The sequence below is a fragment of the Ranitomeya variabilis genome, chromosome 2 (assembly GCF_051348905.1).
Source record: "Ranitomeya variabilis isolate aRanVar5 chromosome 2, aRanVar5.hap1, whole genome shotgun sequence".
Lineage (NCBI taxonomy): Eukaryota > Metazoa > Chordata > Amphibia > Anura > Dendrobatidae > Ranitomeya > Ranitomeya variabilis.
In genome coordinates this window covers 704,229,927-704,255,355 of record NC_135233.1, presented here as the reverse complement: position 1 = coordinate 704,255,355, position 25,429 = coordinate 704,229,927, and the positions used below count along the sequence as shown (strand labels likewise).

Sequence of the window (25,429 nt, the reverse complement as noted above, 5' to 3'; positions counted from 1 at the left end):
CTTAATAAATCCCCCCACATACTCCCCATAAACCCACCCCACGCTGGATCTTCGGTGTCTTCAGCTCCACAGCACAGGAGCACTTACCACCAAGTCTCTTCTTTCTCCTGCGCGCCGGATAGTGACGTCAGCAGCGTGATCACATGACTTGATCACGCTGCTGGCGTCGCTCTGACCCGGCAGTCAGAGCCTCAATTGTACTCGCAGCTGGTAGATGTCTGCGAGTACAATTGATCTCCGGGAGCCGGCGCGCTGCAGCTTCTCTGTGCCGGCTGTCAGCTTGACAGTCGGCACAGAGAACAGCTGACTCCCGTTCCCCGCGGCACACCCGACCATGTGTCGCGGCACACTAGTGTGCCGCGGCACACTGGTTGAAAAACACTGATCTACTGTATATACTCGAGTATAAGTCGACCCGAGTATAAGCCGAGACCCCTAATTTTGCCACAAAAAAAGGGAAAACTTAATGACTCGAGTATAAGCCTAGGGTGGGAAATGCAGCAGCTACTGGTAAATTTCAAAAATAAAAATAGATACCAATAAAAGTAAAATTAATTGAGACATCAGTAGGTTAAGTGTTTTTGAAAATCCATATTGAATCAAGAGCCCCATATAATGCTCCATACAGTTCATGATGGGCCCTATAAGATGCTCCATATTAAAATATGCCCCATAGAATGCTGCATAAAAGGTTAATGATGGCTCCATAAGAAGCTCCATAGAATAATATGCCCCATATGCTGCTCCATAAAAGTTGATGGCCCCATAAGATGCTCCATAGAATAATATGCCCCATATGCTGCTGCGATTTAAAAAAAAAAAAAAAATGACATAACCATCTCTTGTCCTGAGCAGGCAGGGACACCGGTGTGCTATGGGGCCAGGTGCCGGAGTAGCCGCTGGCTCAGGCCCTCAGCACTTGCGATATTCACCTGTGCCCATTCCACCGCCGTGCGCCGCTGTGTCTTCCGGGTCCTCTGGCTGTGACTGTTCAGGCAGAGGGCGCACACTAACCACGTCATCGCGCCCTCTGACCTGAACATCCCAGCCAGAGGATGCGGAAGACAGAGCCCGGCGGTTTAATGGGGACAGGTGAATATCGCATGGCTCTCCCTCCCCCATCATATTCACCACCTCCTGGCGCGGTTTGCACTTCCCTGCTTCTCCGACGGTCTCCGGCGCACGCCGGGAGCTTGTTCCTGTGTTCAGCGGTCACATGGTACCGCTCATTAAAGTAATGAATATGCGCTCCACGCCTATGGGAGTGGAGGCGCCTCCCCCGCCTACCCCTTGGTACAATGACTCGAGTATAAGCCGAGAGGGGCACTTTCAGCCTAAAAAACATGGGCTGAAAACTGAGTATATATGGTATTTCAAGTGTTTATTTCTGTTAATATTGATGATTATGGCTTACAGCCGATTAAAAAACAAAAGTAATTATCTCAGTAAATTAGAATAATTAACAAAAAAACACATGCAAAGGATTCCTTAGCTATTACAAAGGTCCCTTAGTCTGTTTCAGTAGGCTCCACAATCATGGAGAAGACTGCTGACTTGACAGATGTCCAGAAGGCAGTTATTGACACACTCGACAAGAAGGGTAAGCCACAAAAGGTCATTGCTAAAGAAGCTAGTGGCCAACTTGGGATACTGCTCCCCTAACACTAAACCTAGTGACTAGCCCAGGGTCCTTCACTTTCCCTAACAAAACAGTACATGTGTAAATAATAACATGAACATATTATACATAATAGCAGAAAACGGTAATACATGTTACTGTGTTGTAGTACCATTAATACATAGTGATAATACGCTTTATGCATAGCAGTATCACATAATATGCAAGACATAATAAGACATAATGTCACATTCCCTACATACCCCCTTCTTTTTAACATGGTTGTCCCCAACATGGCAAAACATATATACAACAATTATACAAACAGCAATACTAGAGATAGCAAAGAGGACTCAGTATGAGTCAAGTCCACAAACTTTCCTTTTTTTTTTTCTTCAAAGGGAGATGTTCCTCCCCCTTCCTTTGAAAATGGTACTTCTGCACCCTAAGACACATGCAGTGCCCCAGGGTCCTGGTCGTCACAGTGGTATTGCTTTCCTCTCGGGGAGAGTGATGCTACGTTTGGAGGCAAAGAAGGATAACTGCATCCAGGTATCACAAACATGCAACACATTTCACACTCCAGGCCACCAGGGGGAGCTCTCGCCCCTATTTATTAGGTCACTCCCACATAGGTAAAACTGGTCGCCTTTAGGGAAAGTTAGTTAGTTGCTGGCTGAGCTCCGCTCAGGTAGTTGTGCTCCAAAAGTCAAATGGCACTCCTTCCCTTCCGAGCTCTGCTGTGCGACCAAACAGTAGTTTTCCCCTACATAACAGGTATCTGTGTACTAAGGAGAAATTGCACAACTAATTGCATGGTGCATTTCCTCCGGGTAACCTTTTTAAAATGCAAAATTTGGGGCTAAAAGAACATTTTTGTGGGCAAAATGTGATTTTATTAGTTTCACGGTTCTACGCTATAACCTTCCGTGAAGCAGCTGGGCGTTCAAGTTGCTCACACATCTAGATTCATTCCTTGGGGGGTCTAGTTTCCAAAATGGTGTCACTTATGGGGAATTTCCACTGTTTAGGCACATCAGGGGCTCTCCAAACGCAACACGGTGTTCGCTAAAGATTCCAGCAAAAAAATCTCAGAATCAGTGGGATCCATTCCAATAATGACTACGCCCATAGGTGTTACAGCGGCTCCAACAGGAGCAGGTATGAAGGATGACTGACCGCTATAACAAAAGCAAGGCACAGGGACAAGACTCCTGAGGTTTCCTGTCATACCACTCACTATACAACGCCCAATTTACACGCTCTTATAAAGAGGTGTCTGGGGCATAGCCTTGTACTTGAGAAAAAGTCTATGTTTTAAAGAAAAATTATTATGACGCTGTGGTTGGTTTTTTTATTTTTTTAAGAGGAGAATTCTGACTACAGCAGCAAAGTCCATGTTTGGATGTGGTTAAAACTACACAAGAAATCGCCCGCCATTTTTTTTGTAAGCACGTCCTTTGTGGAAATGTGCGTGTACGCTTCACTGCTAATAAAGTATTTCGAATACGGAAAAAAAAAAACCCTGACGTGCAGCTGGAGCGCGTTGGACCGCAGGCAGGTCACGTGAGGAAGGCGGTGCGTTGAGTGAATAGAGGTCACGTGAGGGGGAGGAGCCCCGTGTGTTGTTAGTGTATGGAAGGCATGTAAATGATTGGGACTAGGCAGAGAGGTCCAGGCTCCACAACGGCACAGGAGGAGGGATCTCGCGGCCCGGCGCACTGCTACAATGAAGGCCAGCTCCAGTGTTCCCAAATTCCTCACTAAGATATGGTCTCTGGTGGAAGACCAAAGGAACAGCGAGTACATCTGCTGGAGCCAAGTAAGCGCGGACGGGGCTTTGTATTGTCGCGTGTGCACGGTCCTCTCCGGGGTGAGGCCTGTACCGCCTCCTGTCTGCGGGGCACTACATGTGGGATGAATGGCCGTCTGAGAGGGGAGACTAATGGCCGGGTATGGACAGTTACCCGGGTAACAGGTCATTAATACCAGCCATTATGTGAGGGAGACAGCAGGGCACAGTGACTAATGGCCTGGTATGGACAGTTACCCCGGGTATCAGGTCATTAATACCAGCCATTATCTGAGGGAGACAGCAGGGCACAGTGACTAATGGCCGGGTATGGACCATTACCCCGGGTATCAGGTCATTAATACCAGCCATTATCTGAGGGAGACAGCAGGGCACAGTGACTAATGGCCTGGTATGGACAGTTACCCGGGTATCAGGTCATTAATACCAGCCATTATCTGAGGGAGACAGCAGGGCACAGTGACTAATGGCCTGGTATGGACAATTACCCCGGGTATCAGGTCATTAATACCAGCCATTATCTGAGGGAGAGAGCAGGGCACAGTGACTAATGGCCTGGTATGGACAGTTACCCCGGGTATCAGGTCATTAATACCAGCCATTATCTGAGGGAGAGAGCAGGGCACAGTGACTAATGGCTGGGTATGGACAATTACCCGGGTATCAGGTCATTAATACCAGCCATTATCTGAGGGAGACAGCAGGGCACAGTGACTAATGGCCTGGTATGGACAATTACCCGGGTATCAGGTCATTAATACCAGCCATTATCTGAGGGAGGCAGCAGGGCACAGTGACTAATGGCCTGGTATGGACAGTTACCCGGGTATCAGGTCATTAATACCAGCCATTATCTGAGGGAGGCAGCAGGGCACAGTGACTAATGGCCGGGTATGGACAGTTACCCCGGGTATCAGGTCATTAATACCAGCCATTATCTGAGGGAGAGAGCAGGGCACAGTGACTAATGGCCAGGTATGGACAATTACCCGGGTATCAGGTCATTAATACCAGCCATTATCTGAGGGAGACAGCAGGGCACAGTGACTAATGGCCTGGTATGGACAGTTACCCGGGTAACAGGTCATTAATACCAGCCATTATCTGAGGGAGAGAGCAGGGCACAGTGACTAATGGCCGGGTATGGACAATTACCCGGGTATCAGGTCATTAATACCAGCCATTATCTGAGGGAGACAGCAGGGCACAGTGACTAATGGCCGGGTATGGACAGTTACCCGGGTAGCAGGTCATTAATACCAGCCATTATCTGAGGGAGACAGCAGGGCACAGTGACTAATGGCCGGGTATGGACAATTACCCGGGTATCAGGTCATTAATACCAGCCATTATCTGAGGGAGACAGCAGGGCACAGTGACTAATGGCCAGGTATGGACAGTTACCCGGGTAACAGGTCATTAATACCAGCCATTATCTGAGGGAGACAGCAGGGCACAGTGACTAATGGCCAGGTATGGACAATTACCCGGGTATCAGGTCATTAATACCAGCCATTATCTGAGGGAGACAGCAGGGCACAGTGACTAATGGCCAGGTATGGACAGTTACCCGGGTAACAGGTCATTAATACCAGCCATTATCTGAGGGAGACAGCAGGGCACAGTGACTAATGGCCGGGTATGGACAGTTACCCGGGTAACAGGTCATTAATACCAGCCATTATGTGAGGGAGACAGCAGGGCACAGTGACTAATGGCCTGGTATGGACAGTTACCCCGGGTATCAGGTCATTAATACCAGCCATTATCTGAGGGAGACAGCAGGGCACAGTGACTAATGGCCAGGTATGGACAATTACCCGGGTATCAGGTCATTAATACCAGCCATTATCTGAGGGAGACAGCAGGGCACAGTGACTAATGGCCTGGTATGGACAGTTACCCGGGTAACAGGTCATTAATACCAGCCATTATCTGAGGGAGAGAGCAGGGCACAGTGACTAATGGCCGGGTATGGACAATTACCCGGGTATCAGGTCATTAATACCAGCCATTATCTGAGGGAGACAGCAGGGCACAGTGACTAATGGCCGGGTATGGACAGTTACCCGGGTAGCAGGTCATTAATACCAGCCATTATCTGAGGGAGACAGCAGGGCACAGTGACTAATGGCCGGGTATGGACAATTACCCGGGTATCAGGTCATTAATACCAGCCATTATCTGAGGGAGACAGCAGGGCACAGTGACTAATGGCCAGGTATGGACAGTTACCCGGGTAACAGGTCATTAATACCAGCCATTATCTGAGGGAGACAGCAGGGCACAGTGACTAATGGCCAGGTATGGACAATTACCCGGGTATCAGGTCATTAATACCAGCCATTATCTGAGGGAGACAGCAGGGCACAGTGACTAATGGCCAGGTATGGACAGTTACCCGGGTAACAGGTCATTAATACCAGCCATTATCTGAGGGAGACAGCAGGGCACAGTGACTAATGGCCTGGTATGGACAGTTACCCGGGTATCAGGTCATTAATACCAGCCATTATCTGAGGGAGACAGCAGGGCACAGTGACTAATGGCCGGGTATGGACAATTACCCGGGTATCATGTCATTAATACCAGCCATTATCTGAGGGAGACAGCAGGGCACAGTGACTAATGGCCGGGTATGGACAATTACCCCGGGTATCAGGTCATTAATACCAGCCATTATCTGAGGGAGACAGCAGGGCACAGTGACTAATGGCCGGGTATGGACAATTACCCCGGTTATCAGGTCATTAATACCAGCCATTATCTGAGGGAGACAGCAGGGCACAGTGACTAATGGCCGGGTATGGACAATTACCCGGGTATCAGGTCATTAATACCAGCCATTATCTGAGGGAGAGAGCAGGGCACAGTGACTAATGGCCGGGTATGGACAGTTACCTGGGTATCAGGTCATTAGTACCATCCATTATCTGAGGGAGACAGCAGGGCACTGTGACTAATGGCCGGGTATGGACAGTTACCCGGGTATCAGGTCATTAATACCAGTCATTATCTGAGGGAGATGGCAGGGTACAGTGACTAATGGCCGGGTATGGACAGTTACGCGGGTATGAGGTCATTAATACCAGTCATTATCTGAGGGACACAGCAGGGCACAGTGACTAATGGCCAGGTATGGACAGTTACCCGGGTAGCAGGTCATTAATACCAGCCATTATCTGAGGGAGAGAGCAGGGCACAGTGACTAATGGCCAGGTATGGACAATTACCCCGGGTATCAGGTCATTAATACCAGTCATCTGAGGGAGACAGCAGGGCACAGTGACTAATGGCCGGGTATGGACAATTACCCGGGTAGCAGGTCATTAATACCAGCCATTATCTGAGGTAGAGAGAAGGGCACAGTGACTAATGGCTGGGTATGGACAATTACCCCGGGTATCAGGTCATTAATACCAGTCATCTGAGGGAGACAGCAGGGCACAGTGACTAATGGCCGGGTATGGACAATTACCCGGGTAGCAGGTCATTAATACCAGCCATTATCTGAAGGAGAGAGCAGGGCACAGTGACTAATGGCTGGGTATGGACAATTACCCCGGGTATCAGGTCATTAATACCAGCTATTATCTGAGGGAGAGAGCAGGGCACAGTGACTAATGGCCGGGTATGGACAATTACCCCTGGTATCAGGTCATTAATACCAGCCATTATCTGAGGGAGACAGCAGGGCACAGTGACTAATGGCCGGGTGTGGACAATTGGCCGGGTGTGGACAATTACCCGGGTATCAGGTCATTAATACCAGCCATTATCTAAGGGAGACAGCAGGGCACAGTGACTAATGGCCGGGTATGGACAATTACCCGGGTAGCAGGTCATTAATACCAGTCATCTGTGGGAGAGAGCTGGGCACAGTGACTAATTGCCGGGTATGGACAATTACCCGGGTATCAGGTCATTAATACCAGTCATTATCTGAGGGAAAGAGCAGGGCACAGTGACTAATGGCTGGGTATGGACAATTACCCGGGTATCAGGTCATTAATACCAGTCATCTGAGGGACACAGCATGGCACAGTGACTAATGGCCGGGTATGGACAATTACCCCGGGTATCAGGTCATTAATGCCAGCCATTATCTGAGGGAGACAGCAGGGCACAGTGACTAATGGCCGGGTATGGAGAATTACCCGGGTATCAGGTCATTAATACCAGCCATTATCTGAGGGAGACAGCAGGGCACAGTGACTAATGGCCGGGTATGGAGAATTACCCGGGTATCAGGTCATTAATACCAGCCATTATCTAAGGGAGAGAGCAGGGCACAGTGACTAATGGCCGGGTATGGAGAATTACCCGGGTAGCAGGTCATTAATACCATCCATTATCTGAGGGAGACAGCAGGGCACAGTGACTAATGGCCGGGTATGGACAATTACCCGGGTATCAGGTCATTATTACCAGCCATTATCTGAGGGAGACAGCAGGGCACAGTGACTAGTGGCTGGTCGTGGAGAATTAGGATATGTGCACACGCTGCGGATTTGACGCTGCTGATCCGCAGCAGTTTTCCCAAAGTTTATAGTACCATGTAAACCTATGGGGGAAAAAAAAACCGCTGTGCACATGCTGCGGAAAAATCAGCGCGGAAACGCAGCGGATGATTTTCCGCAGCATGTCAGTTCTTTCTGCGGATTCCACAGCGGTTTTCAAAATGCACCAATAGGAAAGTGCAGTTGAAAACCCGCAGAGGAATCTGCAGAAGAAACCGCGATAAAATCCGCAGTGAAAACTGCAGTGGTTTCGCACTGCGGATTTTCAAAATCCGCTGCGGAAAAATCCGCAGCAGATTCCGCAACGTGTGCACATACCCTCAGGCTGTGCTCGCACTTGCGTAAAACATGGCTGAGTGCCTTCTGATGCTTTTTCTCTCGAGAGATTATTTGGGAAGACAGTGTGAGCTTACCCTTGAATATTGCCTGATATACAAGCAAGTGGGAATGTGCACCTAAATGTTTGGCCATGTAATGATGCACCAAGCGACTGTGCTTGGTTTGAACAGTCATTTTATGCTGACAGACAAAAAGTTTTAAGGATTCTATTTCTATCTATACTTTTGTCATAGAGAAAAATTAACAACCATAAGACGTCTCCGGAGAGGGGACATATCACCCTAACATTGAAGATATGGGATTAATTATAGCTGGGGAAGAGAAAAACTAATTATAACTGGTGAAGTGGAAGAGAGCTGGTACTTGGGCCTCCTGTAAAGAACAGATATTGACAACAGGAGTTTTGATCTGGGAAAAAGACAGCAAGTTTGAGATACTTTTACGCAGAGTTGGGAACGTAGGCTTCACAGGATTAAAGCTTCCACTGATCAAAGCATGGTTCTGAGACGTTTTGGAACCAGTGGTCAGCAGGGAATATTGGGGCTTGCATCGATCCAATATTTATGGGAGATATACCGTAGTTTTGGAGTTTCAGCAATGGGATGTATATAATGCATTCACTCACTTCACAATAAGGCCAGTAGAAATTCTTCAACCCTACATGAGCGCACCAAGGGGAGGTATTTGGGCGCAACCTTGATCTAATAATAAGACTGGTATGGAGTGATTTTTGGTGCCAACGATGTCTGAACGGTTTTATATTAATTTTATAGTGATGATTTAAGAATATGACTATAGTTTTTTCAGATTGACTCTAGTTTCTGAGATATTAGATAATTCATTGCAGTAGAATTCTCGTTTAAAAAATGCAAATTGCCTCTTCAGAGAAAAAGAGGACTTAAACTCTATAGCGCCACCTGTTGGAAGTAACGATCCTACAAGTCACAATCAACCCTTTAACGAGTCGTGCAATATGACTTAGGGTACCGTCACACATTGAAATTTCCATCGCTACGACGTTACGATTCGTGACGTTCTAGCGATATCGTTACGATATCGCTGTGTCTGACACGCTACTGCGATCAGACACCCTGCTGATAATCGTACGTCGTAGCAGATCGTTTGGAACTTTCTTTCGTCGCTTGATCACCCGCTGACATCGCTGGATCGTTGTGTGTGACAGCGATCCAGCGATGTCTTCGCTTGTAACCAGGGTAAACATCGGGTAACTAAGCGCAGGGCCGCGCTTAGTAACCCGATGTTTACCCTGGTTACAAGCGTAAACGTAAAAAAACAAACAGTACATACTCACCCGTCGGTGTCCTTCAGGTCCCTTGCCGTCTGCTTCCTGCTCTGAGTGCCGGCCGGAAAGTGAGAGCAGAGCGCAGCGGTGCTGCGATCTGCTCTCACTGTACGGCTGCACTCAGAGCAGGAAGCAGACGGCAAGGGACCTGAAGGACACCGACGGGTGAGTATGTACTGTTTGTTTTTTTACGTTTACGCTGGTAACCAGGGTAAACATCGGGTTACTAAGCGCGGCCCTGCGCTTAGTTACCCGATGTTTACCCTGGTTACCCGGGGACTTCGGCATCGCTCCAGCGCCGTGATTGCAACGTGTGACCGCAGTCTACGACGCTGGAGCGATGATTATACGACGCTGCGACGTCACGAATCGTGCCGTCGCAGCGATGAAAATTTCAATGTGTGACGGTACCCTCAGGATAAGGGTCAAATCAGTATCTCAATTCGCAGACACTGTGTTTTGGGCTGTTGGCCCTCGTCAGTGCGAAGCATGAGAACTGATTTGGCTAGGTGAGAGGCTCTGGACTGGGGTCTAAGGGGTAACGTTTCAAAAAGTCACTTTTGTAGCATTGTAAGGCATATGGGATGTCATTACCTAAGACACTGTTACGCTACGTCCCCATGGTTCGTAATCGGCAGCGCTTTGGACGCAGCACGTCTGCTGTGTCCAAAGCGAAAAAGCGCTGACAGCTTTTCAACGCAGGTGATTCCGCATATGTTCATTGAACCGTGCAGAATCACCGCGTCCAATACATTACACGGGTGACATTTATCTTGCGGAGACTGAGCATCTCTGCAAGATAAATAGACATGCTGTGGTCTGGAAAGGCACGCCGCATGTCCGTCTCCGCAGGGAAGGTGCCTGTGCACACATAGTGGACATGGGATTTATTGAAATCCCATCCACTATGGCATTTGATGACCATGGGAACATAGCCTTAGGATTTAAAAAAACAGACCAAAAGCTATTGCATTTGTTATCACACACAAGTCGCATTGGGGCAATGCATTATTATCATGGATGAATTATCTCCAAAACTAGAACCAATTCAGCAAAAGCAATGGGATTTTCTAATTCAGCACTCAAAATACCCTAAAGCCATTAAAAAAAAAACTTGGCACCGAAAACATTTTTTTTTCTTTTGTAGACTTGTGTAATCAAACTTTGGGTTTCTGTCATTTGTCATTACTTGGAAGGTTCGGCTTGCTGTGAGTTCTGTCTGTTTTCCTAAGGAGTACCTCCCTCTGCTAAACTCTGAGCCATTTCTGTAATATCAGGTTTAGGCTATGTGCACACGATGAGTTTTCGCTGTGTTTTTTTTACACGCGTAAATGGTCCAAAAAAGCAATGGAATACTAAAGCAAGGTAATGCAATGACAATCCCGAAGTGTTGTGCACATGATCAGTAAATTTCCATCCGTATTTGCAGTGTTTTTTTTTTTTGTTTTTTTTTTTCAGCATGTCAATTCTTTTTGCGTTTCTGCAGCATTTTTGACTCTTTAACTTCAATTGAATCAGTCAAATCTGCAGCAAAAAGGCAGGTGTAAAAAGGTTTGCTGATTTGCTGCCAAAAACGCTGCAATTTGTCAAAGGGAAATGATGGCAGAAGGAGGAAGAGTGTGTGGGCGGAGAGTGTGTGTGTGTGTGTGTGTCTGTGTGTGTGTGTGTGTGTGTGTGTGTCTGTGTGTGTGTGTGTGTACACCCAGGCATCATCTGATGGGACTACTACTCCTGTCCGGCTACATCTTTTTGTCTCATATAACAGAGACAGACATGAGCCGATGATGGGAGAATAGTCCCATCATCTGGTGCCTGTGTTCAATTGTAAAAAAAAAAATCAAAACCTTTACATATTAACATATGAAATACATACGCACCAAATGCCTAATCCTCGATGCCCGTGTCTTGTGCAAGCAATCAAAAGTAATAAACCAATATATTCTCACCTTTCCGCCATAGTCCATTTAATACAGAGTGTCCCAAGTCGATCTCACCCGGCCGCTGGTGATACAGTGCGGGAGCGATCACCTCCTGTCAGTTTATCACTGAGCTACTGTGAGAGTTCATCAGCTGATCAACTCCGGTGCTCTCACTTAGTTCTCACACGGCGGTAGTGCCGTAAATGAGAGCACATTGTGCTCTCAGTGATATACTAACAGGAGGTAATCGCTCTCGCAGTGTATCGCCAGAGGCCGGGTAGAGTGGTCACATCGGATGTGACTGTTCTACACACGAGACCGCCGTGGGACACTCGGTATTAAGTGGACTACATCGGACAGGATAGTATTATATGTTGGTTTATTATTTTTTGATTGTTTGCAGGAGACGAGGGCATCGGGGATTAGGTATTCAGTAAGTATGGTAAATTTAGATTCAATAAAGGAGTCTGTGATTATTTCAAATAAAGGACTTTATTCTGGCCTTGTCTTTATTTACCATGTTACTTTAGGATTAGTAATGGATTGGTGTCTTATAGACACCTCTGCATTACTAAGCTGTGGGCTTGATGTCACCTGACAATACAAAGGTGACATTAACTCTACAAATATTTACCCCACTTGCCACCTCTACAGGGCAAGTGGGAAAAGCGAGGCTAAGTGCCAGAAGACAGCCATAAACATAAAAACTAATTGCAGATGTTGTCCTTGGTGGGATTTCAACCCAGGACCCCAGCCACTGATCTGTCTATTGGTAAGGTGATCTTTTACTCTTCGCCACGACAGCACCCCACTGGAGAGAGGGATCCGCCCCGCAGGAACAGGAAACCTATTGAGAAATAAAATGGGGCGGTCCGCCTCTCCTCCTCAGTTTAGGTTTCCTGTTCCTGCAGGAACGACAGGATTTCTATGAAGATAAAATACCTGGGCATGCAAGCCGCCTGTGCGGTGTCTTTTAAGAACGGCAGGGGCTGCAGTCCAGAGGCAGCGTCGGGGGAGATCCGTTTGACGGCTCCCTCCTCGCCTGACAGAAGCCCGGATGATGACCTGGTCCGGGTAGGGCCGCCGGGCATCATTTCCGAAGCAGGTGGCAATAGCAGGCGCCGGAATCCTCGCTGATCAGGTGAGGACAGCGTTCCGGAAGTGAGTCCGGGGCCCGGACTGCGCACGCGCCGACCACCACCAAGGATTTACCCGGAAGTATAGTTTGAACTTCCGGAGTATCCAAGCTGCGGCCGGCGGCGGGGGGAAGGTGCGGTCCTTGCGCATGCGCAATATGGAGGACGCTTAGGCGCCATATTTAAATCAAATGAGCGCCACTATCTGGCGATGTAAGATGTCATCCCCAGGTGCCATGGACCCTGAAACAGGAGACCAAGTACCCCCTGCCAAAGATCGTCCCAGCAAAGGATCTTCAGACACCGGTCATAAGAGCGGTTCGGTGGTCAGATCCAGGACAGGATCTCGGGCTTCTGATCCGGTATTATCAGCTTCACTGGGTGAGTGTGAGTGACTCTACCTATTAAGCTAATGCTATTTCCCCTCTCTCTCTCTCCTCCCTTCCCTCCTTCTTTCAGCGCACGGGTCAGGGTAAAAAACGTGAAAAAACAAAACATAAAGAATGTGCTCTATGTAGCCAGCCCCTACCCGACTCATACCCCAAAAAACTTTGTCAAGGCTGTATAACTGAAACCACACAAGGAGCGGCAATGTCCATTACGGACTTGCGTACCATTATCAGGGAAGAATTAAGAGCTATATCCCAAGATAAACCGCATAAAGCCAAACCCAAAATACCGACACCCTCGTCAAATTCAGACAGTGACCAGGTTGTGTGTTCAGACGCCTCCCTATCATCATCATCATCATCATCATCATCATCTTCATCGTCTGAAATTGAGGGACGTCCTTGCTTCCCGGTGGAAAGTGTGGACAATTTAGTGAAATCAATACGAGACACTATGGGGTGTGAAGAGACAAAAGGAGCACAAACCACGCAAGATATAATGTTTGCGGGTTTGGCAGAGAGAAAAAGGAGATGCTTTCCGGTCATACCGGCAGTAAAAGCGTTAATAAAAAGAGTGGGAAAAGCAAGATCAGAGAAGCTTTTTACCCTCATCGTCAAAACGAAAATACCCGTTTAGTGACGACGAGCTTCTCACATGGACAAAAGTCCCTAAAGTTGACGCTGCTGTAGCCTCTACCTCGAAGCAGTCAACTTTGCCTGTAGAAGATGCGGGACTGCTCTCGGATCCTCTGGATCGCAAAGCCGAGTCCTCCCTAAAAAGATCCTGGGAGGCAACTACGGGAATATTTAAGCCAGCAGTAGCAAGCACTTGCACAGCCAGATCAATGCTCATATGGATAGATCAATTGGACCAACAAATTGAGAATAAAACCCCAAGAGAGAAATTACGGGCAGCCATCCCCTTAATACGGGGTGCAGCAGCCTTTATGGCGGACGCATCCGCGGACTCCCTTCGGTTAGCGGCAAGGTCTGCAGGTCTGGTAAACAACGCAAGGCGTGCACTATGGATGAAAAGCTGGAAGGGCGATGCGCAGTCAAAATCGAAAATATGCGCCATCCCATGTGAGGGTGAGTTCCTCTTTGGTAAAACTCTAGATGACATACTAAAGAAGGCGAAAGACAGGAAAAAAGCTTTTCCTGACTCTTCCATTCCCTTTTATAGGAGAGCCTTCAAAAGGAGACCGTTTGGCAAAAGAAAGCAAACGGATAGGTCTACAACATGGACCGCTAAAGATGAAAAGCAGAGAGGTACCATGTTCAGAAGACCCAACCCCTCAAAAGATAACAAATACTGAGGATATACCAGTTGGGGGTAGACTGAAGTTTTTCACTACTCAATGGGAAAAGATAACATCTAGCTCGTGGGTTTTAAATATCATCCGAGATGGAATTAAATTAAAATTCTCTCGTGTCCCCCACGAGTCTTATATTATAACCTCTTTCAGCTCGCCTATACAGCAACAGGCGTTAGAGCTTGAAATTCAAACCCTATTATCAAAACGGGTCCTAGTCCAAGTTCCGGTGGGACAGGAGGGTAGGGGGTTCTACTCTCCCCTATTCTTAATTTCTAAGCCCGACGGTTCTTTCAGGACAATCATTAACCTTAAAAAACTCAACTTATTTATCGAAAATTATACCTTTAAAATGGAGTCCATTAGATCCACCATAAAGCTCCTCTTCCCAAATTGTATGATGGCGGGCATTGATCTAAAGGATGCTTACTATCATCTCCCTATTCATGATAGATACCAAAAATTCCTCAGAGTGGCGGTAAAAATCAACAACGAGGTTCGTCACTTCCAGTATGCGGCTCTGCCCTTCGGCCTCTCAACAGCGCCGAGGATCTTCACCAAGATAATGCTAGAGGTGATGTCCTATCTTCGCCAGAAGGAAACTTTGATCGTGCCCTATCTGGATGACTTTTTGGTAATAGGAAATTCAGTTACTCAATGTTCTGATCGTTTAGCTCATGCAATTTCCTCCCTACAGGACCTGGGCTGGATAATCAATACCGAAAAATCCAGACTCACTCCACTTTCCCGTCAAGCGTTCTTGGGGTTCCATTTAGACTCTATATCTCAAAAGTGTCTTCTACCACAGGTAAAAATTCAACTGATCAGACACAAAGTCCTAGCTGCAATAAACAAACCACGTACATCCCTAAGACAGGCCATGTCATTATTAGGGTCTCTTATCTCTTGTATACCTGCAGTAAGATGGGCTCAACACCATACTAGAACACTGCAACATCAAGTTTTACAAGAGGATAGACGGTTATTGGGTCACCTAAATACAAAAATAACCTTATCTCAAGAGGTTTTAACTTCCTTAGAGTGGTGGCTAGACTCAAACCATTTGATGAGTGGGGTTCCATGGGTAATAACACCATCTCACATCATAACCACTGACGCCAGTCCTTATGGTTGGGGCGCTCATATGGGAAATGATTACTGCCAGGGATTATGGAACATGGAGGAAAGCTGCAGCTCCTCAAACTTCAAAGAGCTAAATGCTGTAGAATACGCCTTATATCATTTCCTCCCACAGCTTCGGGGGAAAGACGTCAGAGTCCTGTCCGACAACACCACCACGGTGGCATACCTAAACCGGCAAGGAGGTACGAGATCAGAAACTCTGATGTCTTCTGCTACAGAAATTTTAAACCTAGCAGAAAGTCATCTAACATCCCTTACTGCGTTGCACATAAGAGGAGCAAGCAATCAGCAGGCGGACTTTTTAAGCCGACACACCCTGAGACAAGGAGAGTGGTGTCTAAACCAGCAAATATTTCTGGACATAATATCTCTTTGGGGCCGTCCTCAGATAGATCTTTTCGCCACAAGAAAAAACAGAAAAGTCCGGAGATTTGCTTCTCTATATCCAGCAGATCACCCGGACATTCTGGACGCTCTCCAAGCCCCCTGGCAGTTCAGTCTGGCGTACGCGTTTCCTCCGATCATATTGCTACCTCAAGTTATACGCAAAATCAGAGAAGAAGGGGCGAGAGTTGTACTGATAGCTCCATTCTGGCCCAAGAGACCATGGTTCTCATGGCTACAGACTATGTCGGTCTCAGATCCTTGGGTCCTCCCCTCAACGCCCAACCTTCTCTTCCAGGGTCCGTTTTTCCACCCTCAGGTGGACAATCTCCACCTGACGGCCTGGAACTTGAGAGGCAGATGCTAAGATCGAGAGGATTCTCGGGGGGTTTAATTGATACGCTTCTCCATAGTAGAAAACCCTCCACCACAAAAATTTATACAAGAGTATGGAGAAAATTTTTTCAATTCCATACATCTACCAACACATCAGAGATTCCGATACATTCTATCCTGGAGTTTCTTCAAAAAGGGAGAGAACTAGGTCTAACTGTAAACACCTTAAAGGTTCATGTTTCAGCACTAGGAGCCCTCTATGGCCATAACATTGCGGGGGATAGATGGGTATCCAGATTTATTACGGCCTGCGAAAGAATGAATCCAGTTAACATACCTAGAATTCCACCCTGGGATTTAAATTTAGTCTTACAAGCCCTAACAGACTCTCCATTCGAGCCAATAGACTCAATACCAATCAAATGTTTATCACTAAAAACGGCCCTCTTGGTAGCACTGACTTCAGCTAGGAGAATCAGTGACATCCAAGCACTCTCTATAGATCCACCTTTTTTGTTAACTTTTCAGGATAAGTTAATTCTTAAACCAGACCCTTCCTACCTACCCAAAGTAGCGAAAAAATTCCACAGGTCACAAGAAATAATCTTGCCCACTTTCTTCAGTAATCCCTCCACTCCTGAAGAACAAAAATATCACACTCTAGACGTTAAAAGAGTAGTGTTAAAATACATTGAAAAGACCAGCAGCTGGCGACAGAGTAGGGCTCTGTTTATTTCCTTCCAGGGAGTCAAGAAGGGTCATGGAGTAACAAAAAGCACCTTATCCCGGTGGATCAGAGAGGCTATCAGACTGGCTTACTCCGCGAGGAAAGAAATCCCTCCGGAAGGCATAACGGCACACTCCACCAGAGCGATGGCATCCTCCTGGGCAGAGAGGGGAGACGTCCCGATTGAAACTATATGTAAGGCGGCAACGTGGTCAAATCCTTCTACATTTTATAACCACTATAGGCTAGACCTATCGTCAACTTCTGACCTAGACTTTGGCAGGACTGTCCTCAGCACGGTGGTCCCCTCCCTAGGTGATGGTCTCTGAAAGATCTCCAGTGGGGTGCTGTCGTGGCGAAAAGTAAAAAGCCGGATTACTCACCGGTAATGCTCTTTTAGTGAGTCCACGACAGCACCCTCTTACATCCCTCCCTATATTAACATAATGCATATTATTGGAGTAAAATCCTTTTAATCATAAGCAAATAAGTTTAAAGAACGAAATAAATGATATTTGCCTAACACTGGCGGTCCTCCGGGTACTCTGAAATCAAAACTGAGGAGGAGAGGCGGACCGCCCCATTTTATTTCTCAATAGGTTTCCTGTTCCTGCGGGGCGGATCCCTCTCTCCAGTGGGGTGCTGTCGTGGACTCACTAAAAGAGCATTACCGGTGAGTAATCCGGCTTTTTGTAGCAAACATCTGTCTTCACAGGTGATTTGAATAAAAATAAAAACAAATTTTAACCCCTTCCCGACCTGTGACGCCACGTAGGCTTCATGAGTCGGTGCCAATCCGACCTGTGACGCCTATGTGGCGTCATGGAGGGATCGCGACCCTGCAGACCGGGTGAAAGGGTTAACTCCAATTTCACCCGATCTGCAGGGACAGGGGGAGTGGTACTTCAGCCCAAGGAAGGGGGGGGTGGCTTTGCCCCCACGTGGCTACGATCGCTCTGATTGGCTGTTGAAAGTGAAACAGCCAATTGGAGCAATTTGTAATATTTCACCAATGAAACTTGGTGAAATATTACAGTCCAGCCATGGCCGATGCTGCAATATTATCGGCCATGGCTGGAGACCCCAATCTGCACTCACCAACGACTGACAGCGGCGATCTGCCGCCGCCGTCAGTCTTTCCTCCCTTCCGTTATGTCCTCCGCTGCCCTCTCCCCCCTGTCCGGCTCCCCCCCGCTGTTCGATCCCACTCCTCCTGTACCTCCGAGGTCCCTCCTGGTGTCCGTCTGGCATCTAGGATGTAGGATGGGCGCCGCCATCTTCCAAAATGGGGGGGCGCATGCGCAGTTCACCCGCCGAATCTGCCAGCATATTCGTTCATTCATTTTGATCAATGTGATAGGTTCTACCACAGTGATCAAAATAATAATAATTTTAATAATAATAATTTTATTTATATAGCTCCAACATATTCCGCAGCGCTTTACAAATTATAGAGGGGACTTGTACAGACAATAGACATTACAGCATAACGGAAATCACAGTTCAAAACAGATACCAGGAGGAATGAGGGCCCTGCTCGCAAGCTTACAAACTATGAGGAAAAGGGGAGACACGAGAGGTGGATGGTAACAATTGCTTTAGTTATTTGGACCAGCCATAGTGTAAGGCTCGGGTGTTCATGTAAAGCTGCATGAACCAGTAGCAGAACTGCCTAAGTATGTAGCAGTACAGACAGTGCTATTGACTGCATAAAGTGTATGAGAACATGATGCGAGGAACCTGATTATGTTTTTTTTTTTTTTATTAGGCCACACAGGGATAGTTAGGTTAATGCGTTGAGGCGGTAGGCCAATCTGAACAAATTAGTTTTTAGGGCGCGCTTAAAACGGTGGGGATTGGGGATTAATCGTATTAACCTAGGTAGTGCATTCCAAAGAATCGGCGCAGCACGTGTAAAGTCTTGGAGACGGGAATGGGAGGTTCTGATTATTGAGGATGCTAACCTGAGGTCATTAGCGGAGAGGAGGGCACGGGTAGGGTGGTAGACTGAGACCAGAGAGGAGATGTAGGGTGGTGCTGAGCCATGGAGTGCTTTGTGGATGAGGGTAGTAGTTTTGTACTGGATTCTGGAGTGGATGGGTAGCCAGTGTAATTACTGGCACAAGGTAGAGGCATCGGTGTAACGGTTGGTGAGGAATATGATCGGATCCTGGCAGCAGCATTCAGGACAGATTGGAGCGGGGAGAGTTTGGTAAGGTGGGAGGCCGATTAGTAGAGAGTTACAATAGTCCAGACCAGAATGAATAAGTGAGACAGTAAGAGTTTTTGCAGAGTCGAAAGTAAGAAAAGGGCGAATTCTAGAAATGTTTTTGAGATGCAGATAAGAAGAGCGAGCCAGTGATCGGATGTGGGGGGTGAGTGAAAGCTCGGAATCAAGGATGACCCCAAGGCAGCGGGCATGTTGCTTGGGAGTAATGGTGGAACCGCACACGGAGATGGCAATGTCAGGCAAAGGTAGGTTAGTAGAGGGAGAGAACACGAGGAGTTCAGTTTTTGACAGGTTCAGTTTCAGATAGAGGGAGGACATGATGTTAGAGACAGCGGTAAGACAATCACTGGTGTTTTCTAAGAAGGTTGGAGTGAAAGCAGGAGAAGAGGTGTATAATTGGGTGTCGTCAGCATAGAAATGGTACTGGAAACCAAATCTACTGATTGTTTGTCCAATAGGGGCAGTATACAAAGAGAAGAGGAGGGGGCCTAGGACTGATCCTTGAGGAACCCCAACAGTAAGGGGAAGGGGAGAGGAGGAGGAACCAGCAAAACATACAGTGAAGGATCGGTCAGAGAGATAGGAGGAGAACCAAGAGAGAACGGTGTCCTTGATGCCGATGGAGCGGAGCATAGTGAGGAGGAGCTGATGATCCACAGTGTCGAATGCTGCGGAAAGATCCAAGAGAATTAGCATGGAGTAGTGACCATTAGATTTAGCTGTTAGTAGGTCATTAGAGACTTTAGTGAGGGCAGTTTCAGTAGAGTGTAAAGAGCGGAAGCCAGATTGAAGAGGGTCGAGAAGAGAGAGATAGCGGGTAAGACGGGAGGGGACCAGGCGTTCCAGGAGTTTAGAGATGAAGGGAAGATTAGATAATTAGCGGCACAGTTTTGGTCAAGGGAGGGTTTTTTAAGTAATGGATGTATGATGGCATGCTTAAATGAGGAGGGGAAAAATTCCGGAAGTGAGGGAAAGGTTGAATATTTTTGTTAGGTGAGAGGTGACAGCCGGGGAAAGGGACTGGAGGAGATGTGACGGAATGGGGTCACTGGTGCAAGTGGTCGGACGAGAAGATGCAAGGAGCCTGCTTACTTCTTCTGTAACTGGTTCAAAGTCAGAGAGTGAACTAGATGCAGTGGGGGAGGGAGGACAGTGCCTGGTATGAAGAGATTGGGAGATGATTTCCTGTCGAATGTGGTCAATTTTTTCTTTGAAGTAATTGGCCAGATCGTCAGCGCGGAGATCTGTGGTTGGGGCCTGCTCTCTTGGGTTGAGTAGGGACTGGAAAGTGTCAGAGACATTTAGGCTTATTGGACAGTGAGGTGATGAGGGTGTTGAAATAGGTTTGTTTGGAGAGGTGAAGGGCAGAGTTGTATGATTTTAGCATGAACTTATAATGGATGAAATCTTCGGGTAGATTACATTTTCTCCACAGACGTTCGGTGCACCTGGAGCACCGCTGCAGGAAACGTGTTTGCAGTGTGTGCCAAGGTTGTCGCCGTCTGTGTCGAGTTGCTCTATGTATAGGAGGAGCAGCTTCATCCAGGGCACTTTGCAGGGTTTCATTGTAATGCTTCAGAGCAGAATCAGGACATGAGATGGAGGAGATTGGAGCCAATGAGGACTGCAAGTTCGTCATAAGTTTCTGGGTGTTAATGACCTGTATGTTTCTATAAGTGTGGAAAGTGGGGTGACCTGAGCGGGATGGCAGTTCTTGATAGAGAATGAAAGAAGGTTGTGGTCAGAGAGCGGGAGAGGGGAGTTTGTGAAATCATCCACTGAGCAAAGTCGGGAGAAGACCAAGTCAAGGGAGTTTCCATCTTCATGCGTTGGAGAGTTAGTATGCTGCGAGAGGCCGAAAGAGGAGGTTAGAGATAAAAGGTAAGAAGCAGATGGGGAGAGGGGAGAAGCAATGGGGATGTTGAAATAACCCATGATAAGGGTGGGGGTGTCACAGGAGAGAAAGTGTGGAAGCCAGGTGGCAAAATGATCCAGGAACTGATGAGAGGGGCCAGGAGGACGATAAACCACCGCCACTCGCATGGAGAAGGGGACGTAGAGTCTGACAGCATGGACTTCAAAGGACGGGAATACAAGTGAGGGTACTTGGGGGATAACTTGGAAGGTACATTTGGGTGAAAGGAGCAGACCAACGCCTCCACCTGCTCTGTTGTCTGATATTGGGGTATGAGAAAAGTGTAGTCCACCATATGAGAGAGCAGCAGCAGCTGTGGTGTCTGACTGCTGTATCCAGGTTTCAGTAAGAGCCAGGAGATTAAGAGAATTAGAAAGGAAGAAGTAAGTCATGAATGAAGGAGAGTTTATTACACACAGAGCGAGAATTCCAAAGAGCACAATTGAAAGAGACAGAAGGCATGCATGGAATATTAATAAGGTTAGAGGGGTTTCTGGGTGTAGCAGTTGGGAGGTTTGACTGGCTATAACATGGGGGGCCGGGGTTTGGAGAGATGTCTCCAGCGACTAGGAGAAGGAGGATAGAAAGAGTGAGCAGATGGTTAAGTGATTTGTTAGAGTGTCTCTTGTGTTGGATGGTGAGACTGAATGGATCTGCGCTGTTAAGCAATGTGAACAGAGCATGAGTGCTATACATAGGAGAGGACAGAGGGGCCGATATGGATGGAGTTTAAAGAGTTTATGCAAGGGCGGTGAGTGAATGCAGCAGCCAGGATATAGATTATACAGATACATATGGTGTGTATTTATTCTGTTTCAAGTGAATAGGGAATTGTTTTAGATTGTCTTACCTGTCTCCTGCCCTGTCTAACTGCCATGTTATAACTGCCGCATACTTTGAAAAAAAACTACACGAATGATAGTGCAATAATGCACCCCTGCATGAATGCATCCCCAAGCTATGTCTACATTTATAGAAGGCTAGCTCTTAGATCTCACTTTTTTTTTTTTTTTTTTTTTTTTTTTTAGGGTGTTTCTCCCCCTCTCGTTACAAATCAATCTACTTCAGTTGAGACAGCAGGAATAAAAAAAAATAGTAAATAGCCCCCCCCCCCCCCTTATTAACCCCATAGGTAGGGAACATCATAAAATAAAGAAAATATATTTATTTTTATTTTTCCACTAGGGCTAGGTTTAGCGTTAGGGTTAGAACTAGGGTTGGAATTGGGGTATGTGCACACGGTGGATTCGCAGCAGTTATCCATGCGGTGTACAGTACCATGTAAACCTATGGAAAACTAAATCCGCTGTGCCCATGGTGCGGAAAATACCGCGCGGAAACGCTGAGTTGTATTTTCCGCAGCATGTCAATTCTTTGTGCTGATTCCGCATTGTTTTACACTTGTTCCTCAATAGGAATCCGCAGGTGTAAAACCGCTGGTGAAATCCACACAAAAAACGCAGGAAATCCGCGGTAAATCCACAGGTAAAACGCAGTGCGTTTTACGTGCGGATTTTTCAAAAACGGTGCTGAAAAATCCGCAACGTGGGCACATAGCCTTAGGGTTGGAATTAGAGTTATGGTTGGGATTAGGGTTGGGGTTGGAATTAGGTATAAGATTAGGGTTAGTGGTGTGTTGGGGTTAGGCTTGTGGTTAGGGTTATGGTTAGGGTTGGGATTAGGATTAGGGGTGTGTTGGGGTTAGTGTTTGAGTTAGAATTGAGGGGTTTCCACTGTTTAGGCACATCAGGGGGTCCCAAACGACATGGCACCACCATTGATTCCAGCCAATCTTGCGTTCAAAAAGTCAAATGGTGCTCCCTCCCTTCCGAGGCCCGACGTGTGCCCAAACAGTGGTTTATCCAAACGTATGGGGTATCAGCGTACTTAGTAAAATTTGCACAACAAATTTGGGGGTCTAATTTCTCCTGTTACCCTTGGGAAAATACATTTTATTTTCACGGCTTTACGTTATAAACTTCTGTGAAGCACTTGGGGGTTCAAAGTGCTCACCACACATCTAGATAAGTTCCTTGTGGGGGTCTAGTTTCTAAAATGGGGTCACTTGTGGGGGGTTTGGGCACACGTCGGGGCTCGGAAGCGAAGTAGTGACGTTTTGAAATGCAGACTTTGGTGGAATGGTCTGCGGGCGTCACGCTGCATTTGCAGAGCCCCTGATGTGCCTAAACAGTGGTTTACTCCCACATATGGGGTACCAGCTTACTCAGGACAAACTGGACGACAACTTTTGGATTACAATTTCTTCTGTTCCCCGTGAGAAAATAAAAATTTGCGGACTAAAAAATCATTTTTGAGGAAAAAAAAAAGATTTTTTATTTTCACGGCTATGCGTTAAACTTCTATGAAGCACTTGGGGGTAAAAAGTGCTCACCACACATCTAGATAAGTTCCTTGGGGGTCTAGTTTCCAAAATGGGGTCACTTGTGGGGGAGCTCCAATGTTTAGGCACACAGGGGCTCTCCAAACGTGACATGGTGTCTGCTAAAGATTGGAGCTAATTTTTCATTCAAAAATAAAATGGCGCTCCTTCCCTTCCGAGCCTTGCTGTGCGCCCAAACAGTGGTTTCCCCCCACATATGGGGTATCGGCGTACTCAGGACAAATTGTACAACATCTTTCGTGGTCCACTTTCTCCTTTTACCCTTGGGAAAATAAAAAATTGTTGCTAAAAGATCATTTTTGTGACTAAAAAGTTAAATGTTCATTTTTTCCTTCCATGTTGCTTCTGCTGCTGTGAAACACTTGAAGGGTTAATAAACTTCTTGAATGTGGTTTTGAGCAGCTTGAGTGCAGTTTTTAGAATGGTGTCACTTTTGGATATTTTCAGCCATACAGACCCCTCAAACTAACTTCAAATGTGAAGTGGTCCCTAAAAAAAAAAAAAAATGGTTTTGTAAATTTTGTTGTAAAAATGAGAAATCGGTGGTCAAATTTTAACCCTTATAACTTCCTAGCAAAAACAAATTTTGTTTCCAAAATTGTGCTGATGTAAAGTAGACAGACATGTGTGAGAAATGTTATTTTTTAACTATTTTGTGTCACATAACTCTCTGGTTTAACAGAGTAAAAATTGAGAATTGCAACATTTTCAAAATTTTGGCCAAATTTCTGTTTTTTTCACAAATAAATGCAAAAATTATCGACCTAAATTTACCACTTACATGAAGCCCAATATGTCACGAAAAAACAATCTCAGAATCGCTAGGATCCGTTGAAGCGTTCCTGAATTATTACCTCATAAAGGGACACTCGTCAGAATTGCAAAAAATGGCCAGGTCATTAAGGTCAAAATAGGCTGGGTCATGAAGGGGTTAAATGAAAGTTCCAATTACGAGATTAAGATTATCAAAGAAATGTGTATGTGGGACCCCTATGAATATGATGGAGGTCTGACCTGTTGCAGAATGGTGCAGTAATTAAATAAAATGTCTGTCTCAGCCATGGCGTTTCTGTTAATGACAAGACCGAATAATTACAATAAAACATGAACAATATTAGTTCTCAAGGCCAGTTCTGGTGCAGGAGATGTCCAGGCATCTTGTGTTTGTGAGTGCATCTAATCTATAGAACAATTTGTTACAGGACATTCTAACAATATCTGCAGGCTTAGCCTTGCTTTATTTGGGCCAAAATAAAACATGATTTAATAAAGCTGGTTAATAGCTGGCATATCACAAGTAATATCAGACATTAGCAGATTAACCAAAAATCCTGTTATTCAATGCAGATATTATACTCACCGTAAAATCTTTTTGTCAGAGCCTTCATTGGGGGACACAGGAAACCATGTTTAACCATGGGTGTATGCTGCTGCCACTAAGAGGCTGACACTATGCACAGAATAAGTTAGCTCCTCCTCTGCAGTGTACACCCCACCGACCAGCACTAGGTTAATCAGTTAGGCTGGTTTCACATTAGCGTTCGACTGGGCTGCGGATGGCTGCGTACTTTCTCCCCTCCCTTTTGCGTTCCTGTGCGGTCGCCGCACACGTCAAAACACCGCATGCGGACGCATCCGCATACAACGCATGTCCCTGTGTACTCAATGTTAAAGGTAGGTACCCAGGACGCAGAGTAGGCGGAGCTTAAGGGAGGAAGTACGCAGTCATCCGCAGCCCGGCCGAATGCTAATGTGAAACCAGCCTTAGGCTACTTTCACACTAGCGTTAACCGCAATCCGCCACAATGCGTCGTTTTGCCGAAAAAACGCATCCTGCAAAAGTGCTTGCAGGATTCGTTTCTTCCCCATAGACTTACATTAAGCGACGTATTGCGACGGATTGACACACGTCGCAACCGTCGTGCGACGGTTGCGCCGTGTTG

The 25,429-nt window shown here is 46.6% G+C and overlaps 1 protein-coding gene across 3 annotated transcripts in view; it reads left to right on the top strand.

Annotated features, from left to right (window-relative positions):
- Positions 1 to 3,217: 3,217 nt before the first annotated feature.
- LOC143807654 (uncharacterized) overlaps positions 3,218 to 25,429 on the top strand; it is a 79,336-nt gene continuing 57,124 nt past the window's right edge. For 2 of the 3 annotated variants that reach the window (XR_013221776.1, XM_077289458.1), the window contains exon 1: positions 3,218 to 3,440. Coding sequence is in view for 2 of the 3 variants with exons in the window: in XM_077289458.1 (XP_077145573.1) it covers positions 3,348 to 3,440 (93 nt within the window). In the remaining variant the exon portion in view is untranslated. The remainder of the gene's footprint in view (positions 3,441 to 25,429) is intronic. The other variant, XM_077289457.1, reaches the window with a different exon arrangement.